Source organism: Cynoglossus semilaevis, chromosome 12 (genome assembly GCF_000523025.1).
Source record: "Cynoglossus semilaevis isolate Cse_v1.0 chromosome 12, Cse_v1.0, whole genome shotgun sequence".
Lineage (NCBI taxonomy): Eukaryota > Metazoa > Chordata > Actinopteri > Pleuronectiformes > Cynoglossidae > Cynoglossus > Cynoglossus semilaevis.
The window spans coordinates 8,579,588-8,595,590 of NC_024318.1; the positions used below are offsets into that span (position 1 = coordinate 8,579,588).

The following is a 16,003-nucleotide window of genomic DNA, read 5'->3' on the forward strand; positions in this document are numbered from 1 at the left end:
CCCACCCCCCCACCGCAACCCTCCCCCCGTCATCAGGAGTGTCTTTTAAAAGTCATCGACTCATTTTTGACCTTGTTATTGTCAGAAATGAACCTCAGTCTGGGTCAATCCTACCTGGAACTCCCACTGTTCATTCATTTTTCCAAGAAGGGAGGATTCAGGACGAGGATGATCAATTTTCCTCTGTTCTTGGACGAGCCTTTCATTCCTGGCTGTTTCCTCCTGGGAGAAGCTACTTTTCATCTTTTTTTTCCGACGGTCTGGCTATTGATCTGCTGCACAAATTGCACCCATCGAGAGCTAACCGGATGTTCTGTCATGTCAGTGACATTGAACGAAAGACGGCGAACACGAAACCTGGCAGATTCTCACTCGCTCAGATTCAGACAGATGTAGAGTCTCTGCAGTCTGAGATGAGTTTGCCGAGGCAGTGGCGACAGCTGTGGTGCTAATTTTTAATGGTCTGCCAATCATAAAAAAATATCTTCACAACAATCGAGGAACTGACGAGGGTTTTATTGGAAATGTCTAACTGGGCGCATAAATGTTTCCTCACAGATACAGTGTAGACTCATGAAGAGGTAATAATTCTGTGCTTGTTCCAAATCAATTAATGCATAATAATGATGTTTTTTTATTTGTTCAATTCGTTCTACTGATGCTAAATTAAATAAAAGTAGCCTCGCTGAACTGTCAGTCATGGGAAAACGCAGCAGTGCCAGGGTTAGTGACTGTGACTGGATTCAAAATTCAGATCAAAAGACGAAGTTGTCACTCAGTTGATAACTTCACGATACATCTTCAGTAATAGTCTGTGTTGTTATTAGCCACTTTTAGCTCTTCTATGGTAGAACATCATGTTGATTTGGTCAATTCCGATTTTATAAAAAGACTTAAAAATGAAGACTTACAGACGTACTGTGTTCTGTGTGGAAACAGAGTCAGTGGTCAGTGTCGTCACAGCGTGGCTCAGAACTCCATCCAGATTTTTGTATTGCGCCTCTGTGTGTCTTCTAGCCGTCATAGTAATGGGAGAAAGAAAGGAGTCAAGCAGAGAGGGAAGAACAGACTTGGTACATGAAGTCCAAGTCCTCTGTTACCATGGCAACACGTCACAGCCAGGACACGAGTGATTTGCTTGAGTAATTAAAATGTTTTTTTGGCTGTCATTTCATGTGTGCCTTTATCAGGCAGACAGAGAGAGAGAGACAGACAGAGAGAGAGAGTTTACCATTTGGAATCTTAGAGACTGTATTGTATATTTTTTATATGTGAACAATATTTTTCTCACAATTCGACTGTAACACTTTGACAAATCCATTAAAATTTTATATTTTATATTTGATGCACTAATGGTACTTTTTGGCCTGAATTTGTTCCTGTACTTGTTTGGTTTCTGTCCTAATTGTGTTCAAAGCATCAGCTCTGCAGTTGTCAAAGTTGTTAAAATGTTATGTTTTATATTTGATGCACTAATGGTACTTAGTTGGGCAAATATAAAAACATGGAGATAAATTATTATCCTACCCAACCAACAAAGCGAGTTGATGTGTTGCCTCCAACAGCCCTGTAGGTGTAGCTGTAGAGCGAGTATTTACGGCGACCATCGTCATTAGTTTCATTCTTCAACACCACGTTACATCGTATTATGTTGTGCTAATGGACTTATACTCATGTTGTTAATTGGTGAAGTAATGGCACATGTTGACGTTACATTAGTAAGAAATGTGTTGACGAAAGCTGTAGATAAAAACGTTGTTTGTCGTTCAACCACAGTTTGTTGATGTGTTTATCTCACGTCTCTCACCTTCGCTCCTCTCTGGTTGTTCATATATGACAGATGACGCGAGGCTATTCCCTGAAACTCCCACCCTTTATCACTGCAAACACTGACGGCCTGAGCTGATCTCTGATCTGCTCTGTGATTGGTCCAGCGTTTCAGTCACGAGATATAATCGGTCGGAACAGTTTGTTTTTCGTTTTTCAACAGTTTTATTTTCTCCGCCCTCTACTTTACCTATTATTATGTCAACGTAATGTAATGAACCATGTCCTTACATTTAGAATATTATTTCACTGATTTTCCTCATTTCTGGTAAAAAAAAACACAAATGAAATCACTCACTTTAGAAGAACTGATTTCTAATCTTCTGATCCGCTGTGAACTCTGTAGAAGTATGATTGATTTGATATTGAGAAGGTTTTAATGGCCGCTCTGAGTAAACTGGCTCATGACAGCACTGAGGATCACTACGGCTTTAAAAGCCAACTCCTCTGTGTTCAGGGCTGGAGGCGCCGGCCCCCGCTCCACCTCCTCCTTTGATTACTCAGACATACGACACCCTTTGATTTAGCGTTTGGATGGAGGTGTCGTGATGTGATAAGCCATCACAACGTTATTCACCACAGTGAATGAATGCCCAGCAGTTTGAACAAACTCGTCTCTGAGCTTTTCATCCGTCCCGTCTTGGTGCAGTTGTTTGTGGAAAAAAACCTCATAAAGTATTTAACATCTAAACAGCACCGTCGACAGGAACTGAACTCACAGCCTGGAGGAACGACTTCTAGTGTTGATCTTTTCTACGGTGTCCGTTCTCTGCCCACAGACTACCTGCTTCACTCGCTGCTTTTAGGGAATTCAATATTGTCTTTAATGATCCAGTGATTGGTTTAAAAAATGTCATAAAGTTTGTGTCAATGAGTCTAACCACAATGACGTTGTCAAACCACATCAGTGTAATATTTCGTTGTACTAACCTGTGGCTCTACAGTAGAAACTGACCTGATAAACCTCGGATTAAACAGCGTCCCTGGTTTGAATGGATATTTTGTGTCTGAAAATGTTTTCTGAATTAGCAGTTAGCCTAAGCTAGTGAGACTAGAACATGGTTAAACTGGACTAATAGGGTTGTCAGGTAAAAAATATATATCATCTTATGTTGTCTGATTGACAGCCATCACAAAACAGTGGCTTTTGGGAGCCTTTGATAAAGCATTAGAGAGGCTCTGTACTGGTTTGGACCTTCATTTCATGCCGATTATTAAGAAAATACAGTTTTTGAAAGTTACATAAGACATGGTTGATGCTTTTCCAAAGGATTAAAAAAATCATTCTCTGCACAAATTCATTATTTAATTAGTTTCACTCAGACAAATGTTATTCTTCTTTTGTTTGGACTCTGTTGTATTTCTCCACAAATCTGCAGAATCTCAGTCTTGTAACATTGTCTGTAAAGTAGCTGCTGCTTGATTGGTCAAAAAGTTAATTATGTGTTTAAGTCAAACAGTGGTTGAAGAGCGACTGCTCATTAGACAAACAAAGTGTGATGTGCTGAAATGACTAATTATGGAGCCATATGCCAGCTATTGGCTTGTTGTGAGTGTTGATTCATGAAATTGTTCCCTCTCTGCATAAATATTTCCACTAACTGATGCTGGTGCTTGTTTTTCTCCTCCACAGAATGAGAAGCCTCTGGGCCACTCAGCCAGCAGGTCCAGCAATATATCCAAGGTGAGAAACCTGTTCATTTACCCACCTGCGCATTTAAAGAGTTTCACTGTGGGAGGGGGACGGGAGGGGGGTGAGGGTCAGGTAAAGGTCACATTTGGGTTTGGGTTTGGGCCACTTTCACCTGGGGGAGGGTGAGGGTCAGGTAAAGGTCACATGTGGGTTTGGGTTTGGGCCACTTTCACCTGCAGTGTTTAATTTATAATGAATGATTAACCTGCTCCTGTATGTTTTTGGACTCGGTGACCACTGAACTAACTGCCACTTCCTGCTCCTCCTCGTGGCCCATCACGGTGGCCTGTTCATGTGGCCCCTTTGGTTAGAAAACACACAGAAAAGCATCAAAGAAACAAGGAGGATGAAAACATTTTTTTAAAAAAGTGATTTTTAAACAGTGATTTAAAAACAGCAGCAGAACTTTTGGACCTGATTTCCTCGGGCAGGTTGTTCCTCAGTCTGGCAGCTCTGATTACAAATGTTCTACCCTCCTTCTGTTCTAGCCCAGTTCTAAAAACAACCAGTCAGGAGGTATCTGAGGATCTGAGGGCGCAGGAATAAGTTCATGTTGTCAGACATTCAGTAAATAACTCGGGGCAAAGGCAGCGGGGCTTTTAAAGTCGGCCGGGGAAATCTTTAAATCAAAACAGGTAAAGCAGGATTGATCGTGGCTGCGGTGATGAGATTCAGTGTGGAGCTGCGGGGGAGGGGGCAGACACACGGGGGATGCTAAGCTGTTGATTGAGAGGAGCTAATAGAAGAGCGGCCTCGATGGCATCACATCAACCTCATCACGACCTCGTCTCTGATCGATCTCCAAAGAGCGGACGCGTCTTCACACCTCATCTCCACAGTTCAGCAGCGCTCACTATCGCTCACGCTCCGACCCACCCCTCCATTCTCTGTGACCTCTTCCCTTCGTCCCTCCCTCCTCCCTCCGTTTCCCCCTCCAGGCAGAGGCTGCTGCCTGCATCCAGTCCAGCTCCCGAGTTTCCATCTTGGTTCTCCTGAGCCTCTTAACAGGATAAACCTTTTTACTTGTGCTAATAGATGTCAGGCTCGCTTTACCACCGCGCGGTGCACGATCGACACACACAGACGGCCGCGCCTAGAAACAAAGATGCCATGACACTGGTAGATGTCGAACATTCCCCTCCTGTTAATTGTTAAATGTTTAAGAGCTACTTCAAAGTGGTTTAAAGGGGCAGTTCAACACTTTTTTCAGGTCTTTCTAAGGTTATGCATCAGCTCTGTTCCAGATCTATGCAGGAGTCACTTCTTAATTTACAAGTTTACAAAAAAAGAATCATATTGGCCTGATCATCTCCCCACCTTTAGTTTTATTACATCTCAGCAACTGCTTTGGGAACAGATTCCATAAATTTAAATGTAAGCGTCCTCTTCATCACAGTTTGTTTGACTCTTTGAAGAGCTTTTATTAAGCTGCTTCTCAGAGTCAGAGTGGAGGAGCGCAGACAATCTGCCTTCTCTGATGAAAAAAAGATTGAAGCTAATATTTCATTCACTTTGAATTTAGCTTTAATAGAGAGTTGTGTTGAATGTTGTTTGGATGTTTTTAGAAGTCAAGTTTTTCACCATCCCTGAGGTCAAGATGGAGCAGAGGTCCATGTGCTGCTCACCTACACTCGTGACCCACTGCATTCTGGGCTTTCTCATGGATTTAAATGAACAACGTTTTATTCCTCACTTCTTTGAGAACTTGTTCTGTCAGTAGCTTTATTTCAGTGAGGAATTTGAACACACGTCTGAAGGACTGATGCAGCCATCACTGGATGAATGATCGATCTTTGCTCTGATGTAAATTGACCAATTTTGGTTTCATGGTTAATTGTGAAGAAATGATCAGTTTACACAAATATGAAAAACACACTTCTCATATAGTTTACCACTGTAAAAGAATGTGAAACTGTAAGTAAAATAGAAAGTTTCAGGGTTCATATTTACATGTGTCGACAGCTGACTTGACTTATTTTTGGGATTCAGAAATTTTAATTTTAATTTATCTTTTTTTATAAGAATATCCAAGGACCCGAACCAATGTTTAAAAAACAAAACAATATCAATATCAATAATCAAATCATGCAATTTTTTTTTTGCGATGGAGTTTTTAAAAGTTTAAAATTTATTATTATTATTATTATTATTATTAAAGTTGCTACTAAAAGCAGAAGTGAACCATCTCAACTTATCTGCTCACTGCAGAATTCAGGAAGTTGTGTCTGAGCACCAGGCCTCCAACAGGAAGTGTGGCTGCAAGAGCAGTGTTGACAATCTGTCTAAGCCTTAGCTTTGAATGCACGCACTTAAAAAACCCTAGAAGATTAGATTTATATATATATATATATATATATGTATATATATATATAACTGAGTGAACTATTAAATGGTTTCCACATTCATTTTGTTCACAGGAACTTGGTTTCTCGTTTTTAATGATTCCCTACTGATTCTGTGAAAAGAATCGAATGTTTTTCCGCTCGGCCCAGTCTTTCTTTAACTGTGTAATTGTCCTTCGTATAAAAAACTTTTGTCTTCAACTGTAATGTTTGTCGATTAAGGAGCTTCAAATGAAGGCTGCCCAGCAGATGTTTTTACAGTTTTACAGTCTCCGTGATAAACGACGTTAATGGCCTGAGCTCCAGGTAACTCATCTGTCAATCACAGGCTTCGTCTGTTTAGTCAGAGGTTTCTGGAAATGATTTATTGTGGGTGAATATCCTGTACACGGGTACTTCATTTTTCCTGGTGAACGTGTGTCTAATGGAGTGTCAGATGTAATGTGTGAGTGGAGCTCTCAGGTTTGACAGACTTAATTAACTCACAGCATCCACTCTGTCAGCTGACGTTTCCTCCTCCGTCCTTAAAGGAATCAAGTCTTCAACGCCCGCTGAGCCACAGGTGTATAAGTGTAGATGGAACGATCTGTTGTCGTTGTCGACAGTTTGGAATTTTTAAAGAATACAAGGATTTGGGAGAGTATTTAGAAGCAGCTACAGAGCCTGGACGGAGGCCACAGTGTGGGCTGGTGATTGGTCGTTGACCTGGCACTGGTGGAGTTTTCCTGTCGGGGGCTTAACTGTGACTGTTTCTCTCCAGTAGCCCAGGTCCAAGGACATGGGTGCAGCCTCCTACACAGTCTGGATCTCTGGATAAAAACAAGCCTCCCCTCCCACCCCCGCTGCTCTGTGGACTTGATTTGATTGTCATCAAAACATCTGGTGCTCTGAAATTCAGATTCAAATTGTTTGAGGTTAAAGTGCTTCGACGCACATGCCTGTGTTTTTCCTCCTGGTCGCAGCAGTACCATTTTGTTCAGGTCTTTTCCACATGGCTGGCCATGTTGGATGCTGAGGGCTGGGCCAAACCAGTGTTCTGAAGAAAGAGCGTTCTTTGGAAAAGGACCCTGTTTTTCTGTTTTCACTGTTAAATTGCTCAATCTGGCTGCTTCCTCTCACCGAGGCTGGGAAACCAGGCTGTGGTGGTTTCAGAGATTTAAAGTTATAACTGTGGAGTTGGTGAGAAATAAAACTGACAAAACGGGCAGTTCTCTGAAGCAGCACAAATACGGGCTCTTCACTCTTTCGCTGCTGATTCACCTAAACGTTGCTTTTGCACCAGTGCAGAATGTGAAGTAATTGTGTTTTGTGAGTGGAGTAACTCCAAACAGTGTGTGTTCTCTCTGCTAGTTTACGTGCACTGTGTGACCCAGATCACAATTTCCAGTGTGTCAGAGAAACTTTTTCCATGAGTCATGTGCCAATTACCTGCTGTTTCTTAGCATTTGCTGCACTAAAACCCCAGATTCTCTGGAAGTGTTGTTTTCTCTGAGACTAAACCCAGAGAAACACCACCTGTGTCACCTGTTCTCCAACTACTGATCCAGACTGCAGTCAGCAATTACAGACTGTCCGTGGCATAACTGACGTCTGTGCTTCAACACTGCCTCTCCGCCAGTGACAGAAGCAGACTGGTGGCCTGTCTCTTCCAGATCCTCAACTCTATAAATAGGCCTTTACATGAGTGGTTATCAGCCTGGTTCCAGCCTGGTGCCGCGGGGGTTCTGTCACTGCATCCAGACTCTTTTGTGAATTTATACTCAAATGTTTCCACCCCACAGGGTTGTCTTGACACTTTAGTAGAGTATGGAGGTGAATGTTGTCATTCAAGAGCTGAAACCCTGGTTGACTTTGACGTTGAGCTCCAGCAGGGGGTGCCCTCCTGCAACTCCACCTCAGAACTCTGCGGTTGTCGTGTAGAAAGTCAAGCTAATTGATTAGCATGAAAACAAACCAGTCTTTTGGGTCAGAAAAACATAGCAAATCTTGTGGAAGGCGTCGAATTCTGGAGTTTTAAAGATGTGAAAATGTAAACTTCATTATCACGACGACGTTAATCTGTCGACTGAACGGCCCTCGCTTCAGCAGATTCCTGATGAGATACTGTCCTTTTCCAACACTTTATTGAGATTCAATAACAAGAAGAACTTTGTGTATGTGTGTGTGTGGTGGAGCCACGTGACATTTGTTTTTATTACCGGCGAGAGCGTCTTCATCCTATTATCTTTTTTAGAAGTGCAGGTAAAATGAAACCAAATTAAGAGAGGAGGGTAAAAATGCATTTAAATCAGAGAAGTTACATTTAATTAAATACCTTCCAGGGAGTTGTTTGTTTTCTGTAAAGCTCGTGCAGAAACCTAGTCAGATGTGTGCATAGCAAAATTATTATCTAGATGCTGGGTCAGTCAGGTATACACACCTACCAGGGCGTCTTCTTGCTGGTTAGAGGTTTGGGGGGTTTTGTATTAAGTAGCAGAACATTTGTCACACACTCACACATTATTTTATGAAGTCAGACCGGTGAAGGCAGATGTCCTATCATCCTCTCCTGCTGGGAGTAACAGTGTCTGTGATATTCTGTAATGAACACCTGGTCTTTGCTCCAGGCGACACATCCTGCGACAAGAACTCTTTAAAAAAGTTCCAGTCTGAGTTACTGTTCACTTACATTCTCAGTTTCATGTTTTGTTGCAGTTCTTCCTCCCCCTCATGGTGTCACCTGTGTTCTATAAACTGAAAATGTGCACGTACTCTCCATACATGTAGTTGATGTTTCTAACTGGGGCTGGTGTCTAATGTTAAAAATCTCATTCTCCCCAATCTTATCTTTTTAGATTTATGGAAATGTTCACCTTAGCTTCTGTATCACTGATTTCCATACGTTGCCTCCCCCGTGACTGGAACCTCTCCTCTTAGCTCTGAGAGATATTTGATGTTAACCTGTCTTGTTCCCCCTCCAGGCCTTCTTTTGAACGATGAGTTCCATTTGAATCTGTCACTGGTTTAAGAATTGTGCAGGGTGACAGGGCTGACAGATGTGGTGGTGGGAAAAAAGAAAAAAAACAGGTTGCTTCATATGCTACAAACCCCATGTGTTCCATTCCTGCACACGTCCTGACATATCTGGTCATTATGTATTTGCAGTTGTCAACTGTGGAGGTTCATGGAGTGAAGGTGTAGGATATTGAAACTTTCCTCTCACTCCTGACAAGAATCCCGAACTTTTTGAGTTGAACTGTGATCGGTGGAATCAACTCGAGGGTCAGGCTAAAAATGGTCGGCATTTATGGAAGAGTGCTTTTCACGATTTAATGACCACTGAAGGAGGGCCAGAGCACAGGTGTTTGACCTTCAGCAGCTTTCTCACAAATACAGTATACACATATATATATCCAAATATACTGACATAAACAAATACATTATAAACATATATGTGTATATTTGACATATATGTTTACATATATATGTCAATCGTTTAGATTTTCTAATCAGATCCATCAGTTATAACACATGTACAATATACACACATGTATATACAATATATGTATGTATGTGTGCATGTGCAGTATGTACAATATATACATACAGTATGTGTATATATGTATGTTTATACAATGTAAATAAATACATGTGTGTACATTAATAGTATATTTAAATCCCTTGTCTTTGAAGTCTTTGAAGTGCATCACATACATGATATATATTGTATGTATGATATAAGTGTTTTTCTCGCAGCTTCCTGTAAACATCTGGCTGAACAGACGTGTCCCTCATGTGTCCGTCTTGTTAGAGACTTCTCTCTGGGCGCCTGTGATTCATGGTTGCTGTAATGTTGAAGGTCGCTCTATCAAAGTGGTGAAGAATCAAATGGAAAAAAAAATACAACAAAATGAAATCATGCACAGATGGAGGATTAGTGTGAAGGTGAGAGGTGCTCAAGGAGAGAGGCTGAATAAACAGTGATGAAAAGATATGGAGAGACACTTTTGACAGACGTGAACATGAACAGCTGGAGGTGTGGTCCAGGCGCTGATCAATAGTTCTCTAATTAGTCTGAACACATTAGAAATCAATGATCTAAAAACACTGGTCCTCCGCTGGGCTTTAAGCGTAGGCTCTGTTTTATTCTCTTGGTTACGAGGTTGGACAAGTTCCAATACACTCTACGGCATTGTTTCCCAAAGACTGGGTTGCAACTCTCAGGTGGGTCGCAAGAGATTTTTTTGGGGTCATCTCGCATCATGTTTCCCAGGAGTTTGCTAATAATGTCTATTGACTTGGGTCGCGAAGGTTTGTGACTTTTAAAATATGGGTCCCCAGAAAAAAATGTTTAGGAAACACTGATCTACAGCCTCAGTGATGAACCTGTTAATAACAGGGTTTGATTATTATTATTATTATTATTATTTATTATATTTATTATTTACCTCTGCTGTTGGCTTTTTAAATCAAGTGTTTTTTGTTGTTTGATTTGGGAATTCATCAACAGTTACTGTACAAACTTGACCCTTAAAACAAAAGTTTTGAAGTCATTTAATACTGTTTGGAATGAGCGTCAGTTGTTTTGTTTCTGTTGGCGACGAGATGGCTTCATGAAAGATGAAGGAGGAGACCGTTGGCTTCATGAAAGATGAAGGAGGAGACGTTTTATATACACACTGATAATAAATGACTGATACAGTTACTGATACAGTGTGTGACGTCAGTGTGTGTGGCTATCACTTACCTCCTGACTGATGATGACTCTCAGTGAGTCACCTTCTGTTGAAGCCAGGAGCTCCTCTGAAACATCCATGGTATTTAATTTAATTTAATCTGTTGCTTGTTTTTATTCTAAGACTCTTGATTTTACATAAATAATTGGGCGCTTTTGTTAAAAGATATGGAACGACAGAATGCATGGAGGACAAAGAGTGAAGAACTTTAAGCGGCGTGGTCCGTGTACAGTCAGAAAAAACAGACCAATGGACCATGGCAACGATTGACTTTTCCATCGACCGCTGTCAGGCCAGCAGCTATACATTTCTCGGCAGTTAGAAATGGAATCAATAGATAATTAGTCTGTCACTGACAACGCCAGCCCACCGTGTCTTTATGTTAGCATCCCAGACGCCGGCTAATCTCATTCTTCACAGGATGTTCCCGGTCACTGGTTCACTGGTGGGCGTGTTGGTGAAGGATAACGGACGTTTTGGAAACATGTTGATTATTTTACCCATTCGTCAGGGAAGTTAATGGAGGCGTCAGATAGAGCGCTGTTTGTGTCCCGTAGTACTTCCTCCTTCCTCTAGTCTACAGCTCAGTTTGACTCTCCTCCCTAATAATGGTCTGCAAAGAAAAAAAAACACATTTCTGGTTTCTGATGGTGATTGACTTTTGACTTTTCATCACATATTCTATTTATGCTCATTTATATTCAGTGTGATCACGTGACTTCCTTTAGAAATAGTTTTAAGGAACCTGAAAACGAACCCGTCGGACTGGGCGAGTTACCTCAACGAATAAAACAAGAATTTCTGTTCATTTCGTTTACCAACTCAACTAATAAAACAAGAATTTCTGTTCATTTCGCCTCTAATGGTGTTTGTCTTAACAGCCTTTACGATAACAACATGGTCTGAAACTGCAGAGCTTTTTTTATCCTTCTTTATTGCCGACTGTTTCTTAGTACTCTTTAAAGGATAAGATGAACTGCTGTGTTTTTTCCGTGGTTTGTTTTTTTTTAGTTACGACAGATTTTGTCTGTAATGATTTTAATCAGGTAGATTATTTCCTAGAATTTTCTGCCTTCTTTTTCTCTATCAGCATTTGTGGCAGTGAGATTGACTTCTGTGGGGAGCAGATTCAGACGTAAACAGCCTGATAACTATCGCCACCTTCACTCTGTCCGAAGAACAGCAGCTCCTCGTGTCACTGCAGATCTTCACTTTTACATCGTACATGCTAAGCTTCCTTGTTTTTTCTTTCTTCTCAGGCCGGAAGTCCGACTTCGGTCAACGCTCCGTGCAGCTTCTCAAGGACGTCGGTTTCCCCCTCGAGTCAGGACATCTGCAGGTACGATTCCCCTGTAACCTCTGACTGTCATCGCTGTTGTTCTGTCAACACCTCTGGTTCATCTGTTTCATCTGCCACTCCATAATTGATTAAAAACTCACAGTTTTAGCATGCTAATATTAGCCCTTCAGCAGCACACTGACTGACAAGTGACAAGAAGTTCTGGAGTTTAGATTAGATCGTGGCATTTTTCACACACATTTACACAATCTTTAAACAGTTGTTAAAAACGACAGCGAGAGGTTAGAAAGAAATCCTCCGGTTGAACAGAGTGTGTAGACGCAGCTGTGGTCTTTAAAGAAAACGTTTACATTTCTCATGTCTTGTCTACTTCTCTTTCTTGTTTTTAAATTCCCCGCTTCTTCACCTGCTCTTCTTCACCACTTCATCCTTTTCTTGAACACACACACACACACACAAACACTCCAACAGTCACGACCAGGACTGTCAAAAACAGACCACAGTGGTTCTGCTGAATCCTGGTGCTAATCCCGCTCAGGGTTCTGGAGGAATCTCCGTCACCACGCTCTGCACCGATGATCTCCAGGCGTCGAAACAGCCTCGACCTCGTGACTGGATGTCTCTGCTCTGGCCCTCCTCCGTCAACATCCCACCCCACGGCTCGCTCAGGTTCTCTCTCTCTCTGAACGACATGGGCCAGCGCATGGACAGTCTGTGTCGTGGTCTGCACTTTATAGACCGTACCTGCTCGGAGGGGGAGCTGGAGCCGAAGCCCGAGCCTCCGCAGGTGCCCCACGTGGATCGAAAGGCGCACACACTGAATGTCAAACAGCCCGCAGCTCCGTCCTTCCTCCACCCGACTCCCGCCCAGACCACCCGCCCTCACTTACACTTTGTCCCTTCCTTCACCAACAACTGTGGCAGGAGCGTGCCATCGAAAGATTTTCCACCCCCTCCTCCTCCTCCTCCTGCTTCTTCCAGCTCCCACCTCCAACCAAATTGCTCCTCTAACCTCCTGCGCCTCCTGCAGCCCTTTTCCCGCTCCTCCACCTCAGCCAGCCTGCAGTGGTCTGAGCTGGGCAGCCAGGCCTCCAACAGGGCGGAGGTTGTTCTGGGTGAAGATGACGTGTTTGTAGAGGACTGGTCTCAAAAGTACGCGGGCCGGCCGGCCGTGGACGACACAGTCACGCGGCCCGGGCCACGCCCTCTGCTCGCCCCACTTTGCTTTATGGACGAGGACGGTGACTTGGACTGTTGCCCGTCCCCTTTGTCAGAGAAAACCGTACCGCTGTCACCTACTTCGTTGTCCGAGTGCTGCAGGTGGGTGACCTTCTTGGTGGTGTGACCCACACCTACCCTTACTGTGGCTTGGTAGTTCCCAGACCAGTCCCAGCTGGTGTCCTGGCAGGGAATCCTCAGACTGTGGAATAGTTAGGAGCTTTTCATCCCGTAGTGAAGAAAAAACAGCCAGTAAACATCCTCCACCTCAGACGTGTTTGTCTGCTTGGACAATAGAGCAGTAGCAGTCAACAAGTAGACATGTAGACTCCGCTGTCGTCCTCATTCCAACACCTGTGTGTCTAGAACAGAATCGTTGGGTTGGGTTTGGCATTGAATTGTTTGTGATTTGGGTTTCCAGGTCACTGACAGACGACTTTCAAGGTCAGGATAAAAGGGGCAGAGGTCAAGTTAGAAAACTGAGTACAGTTGATAAAGTGTGTGTGTGTGTGTGTGTGTTTGTTTTTGGCCTGTGTGTGTGGAACCGTAAACTGGAGGAGTCTCTCTGACTGGGTCTGCAGTGTTTTTCACATGACCATCTGTGCAGAATCATGTTAGTGGGAACAGGCTGATAAATGCTAGTGCTGCGTAAACAAGATAAACACACTTGGCCCTCTCTGTGTGTCTGTAACAAATCTCCTAAATCCATCAGAAAGTGCTTCATAAAAGTCAAACACAAAATAAAAAGTCAGGATCGGACATCAAAAAAACCAAAAACCAAATATAGCCCATCTGAAAACAGGGATACCATCGCCTTAGCAACCGGAGCCTGCAGCGTACTGTAGGAGAGAGGAAGGCAGTGAGGATTCATACTGGGATCTGCAGAGACACCTAATGCTGCTGCTACTTTGACAATCGGGAGATAAACATGGAGGAAACTGATTTAAACATTTTAAATCTCTGTGTTTTTAATACATATATTTTTTATGGTGCAAACCCCGAATAGTTTACATTTTTAGTTCTAAAATCTATATAATGGAATTCTGGAAGTCTCGCGGTATTATAGTGAAGGTGTACAGCTCCACAACTCTGTGGGTGCTCAGCCGTTCACACCACTCATGAACCAGCGTGTTTATTACACCTACAAGAAGGAGGCGTTTGATGTTTTTCATTAAAACATTTTGTACCGTTAGCGCTAATCAGCACCTCTGAGTGTCCTCTGTCCTCTGTCCTCTGTCCTCCCCGTCTCCTCAGCTCCATCCTGAGGTCAGCTGTCTGACACTGGGTCTCAGCTGTGGGCTGAGAAACGTGAGCTTGGAGTTAGAGAGGGAAAGGCCAGAGATCAGAGGGAGGATTATTGGCTCCAAATAGCTTGTATACTCCACACACACACACACACACACACACACACACACACACACACATGCCTAATGTCAGCTTTCTTGTCAGGTGGCTGGAAACGTGAAGTCAGAGTTCTAACCTGTGGTTTGTTTTAAACACTAAGCCCGAGAAAAAAGGTTGTTTTTTTTTGATTGTGAAACAGATTTGTCTGCAGGAAACCACACATCTTTTTTCTAATCAAAATAACAAGACATTTTGGTTTTCCTTCTTCTTTGGAAAACCAACGTCAGCCACGAGTCGTGTTCCAAACGAACAGTTACTAACAGGTGTTGGTGATAATGTGAACAGCCGTTGTTAGCACCAGGCTCAGGTTTCTCTGCTTTAACTGCTTCTCTGTTTTCTCTGTTATCTTTTTCGATAAAGCCCAGTTTCCACTGACACACTTCCTCTTTCAGATTGAGCAATGCTCTTAGTTTCAGTTTGAAGCGAGTTGATCAATTTTCACTGGAACTTCATCACAAACATTTTCCAAAGAACACAAATCTTTCAGTTAAGTCATTGATTTTCCAATTGCTTAAAAATTGGGTTTTATCATTAATTTTTTCCAATTGCTTAAAAATTGGGTTTTTTTTTACCTCAACTGATATGTGAAAAAAACATTAAAAATTGAATTTTGCTGCCTCTAGTGTTGGAAGATGACACTGCATACGGAGTTGATCACTGGTGGTTTTTACTTTTAAGCCAATGAGAGACAGAGACAAGCACTGAAACCACTCAGTTCTTCAGGATCAAAGGAAAGAAAGTACGAAATTGCAGAGTGATATTTTTTTACCACTCTTCCGTGCAGTGATGTCTCTGGTAGAAGAAAAAACAAAAACAAAAAACCAAGAGCGATGAACCTGAACACCTTCAGAGGCCTGTGATGCTGCCGATGTTTCCTCTCAGTCTGCGCTGCCACTTCCTGACTCCGTTTTGCTTCTCGCTTGTTAACACCGATGTTCTCTGAAGGCATTTGTGTCGTTTTAATATTCAGGTTGAACTGGGAGCACTTTATTTAAAGAATGCAACACAACGCCTGCTGCTGCGGCTGCTGCTGCTGGTGCTGACACACACTGATAAATGATCACAAACATCAGCATTTCATCTCTCCTTCATACAGATTTACGTATTTTTTTACTCCATTTCCACCATCCTGTCCTGTGTGGGGGTGTCCATAATGTTTCACCCATCCTCCACATTGAAACAGGCATTAACATAAGAATAATCATTTAAATATATCACTTCAGTGTTTAAAGTAATCACCCAGAGTCCGGGGGCCTTAGGGTTTTTTTTTCCTCCAGAGAAATAAAAGAAAACACAGTGTGTGGGATGGGAATCTGCACTTCATGTTTGTGATCGTACAAACAAACAGACAAAACCTCTCGCCCGTAGCTGCTGCAGAAAACCTCATCTCAGTCTCAGGATGCTAATTGTAATCCTACCATCCTTTAATCCCTCAACCCCCCCCCCCCCCCCCCCCCCCCCCCCCCCCCTCTCCCCCGCGCGTGCGAGAAAAGAATACCATAAA

At 42.7% G+C, this 16,003-nt stretch overlaps 1 protein-coding gene across 2 annotated transcripts in view; it reads left to right on the forward strand.

Moving 5' to 3' along the window:
* Positions 1-16,003, forward strand: part of marchf8 (membrane-associated ring finger (C3HC4) 8) — a 67,800-nt gene that overhangs the window by 40,540 nt on the left and 11,257 nt on the right. The window contains exons 3-5 of one of the 2 annotated variants that reach the window (XM_025061125.1): positions 3,461-3,511; positions 11,837-11,916; positions 12,349-13,197. In XM_025061125.1, coding sequence (XP_024916893.1) covers positions 3,461-3,511; positions 11,837-11,916; positions 12,349-13,197 — 980 coding nt within the window. The remainder of the gene's footprint in view (positions 1-3,460; positions 3,512-11,836; positions 11,917-12,348; positions 13,198-16,003) is intronic. The other variant, XM_008321899.3, reaches the window with a different exon arrangement.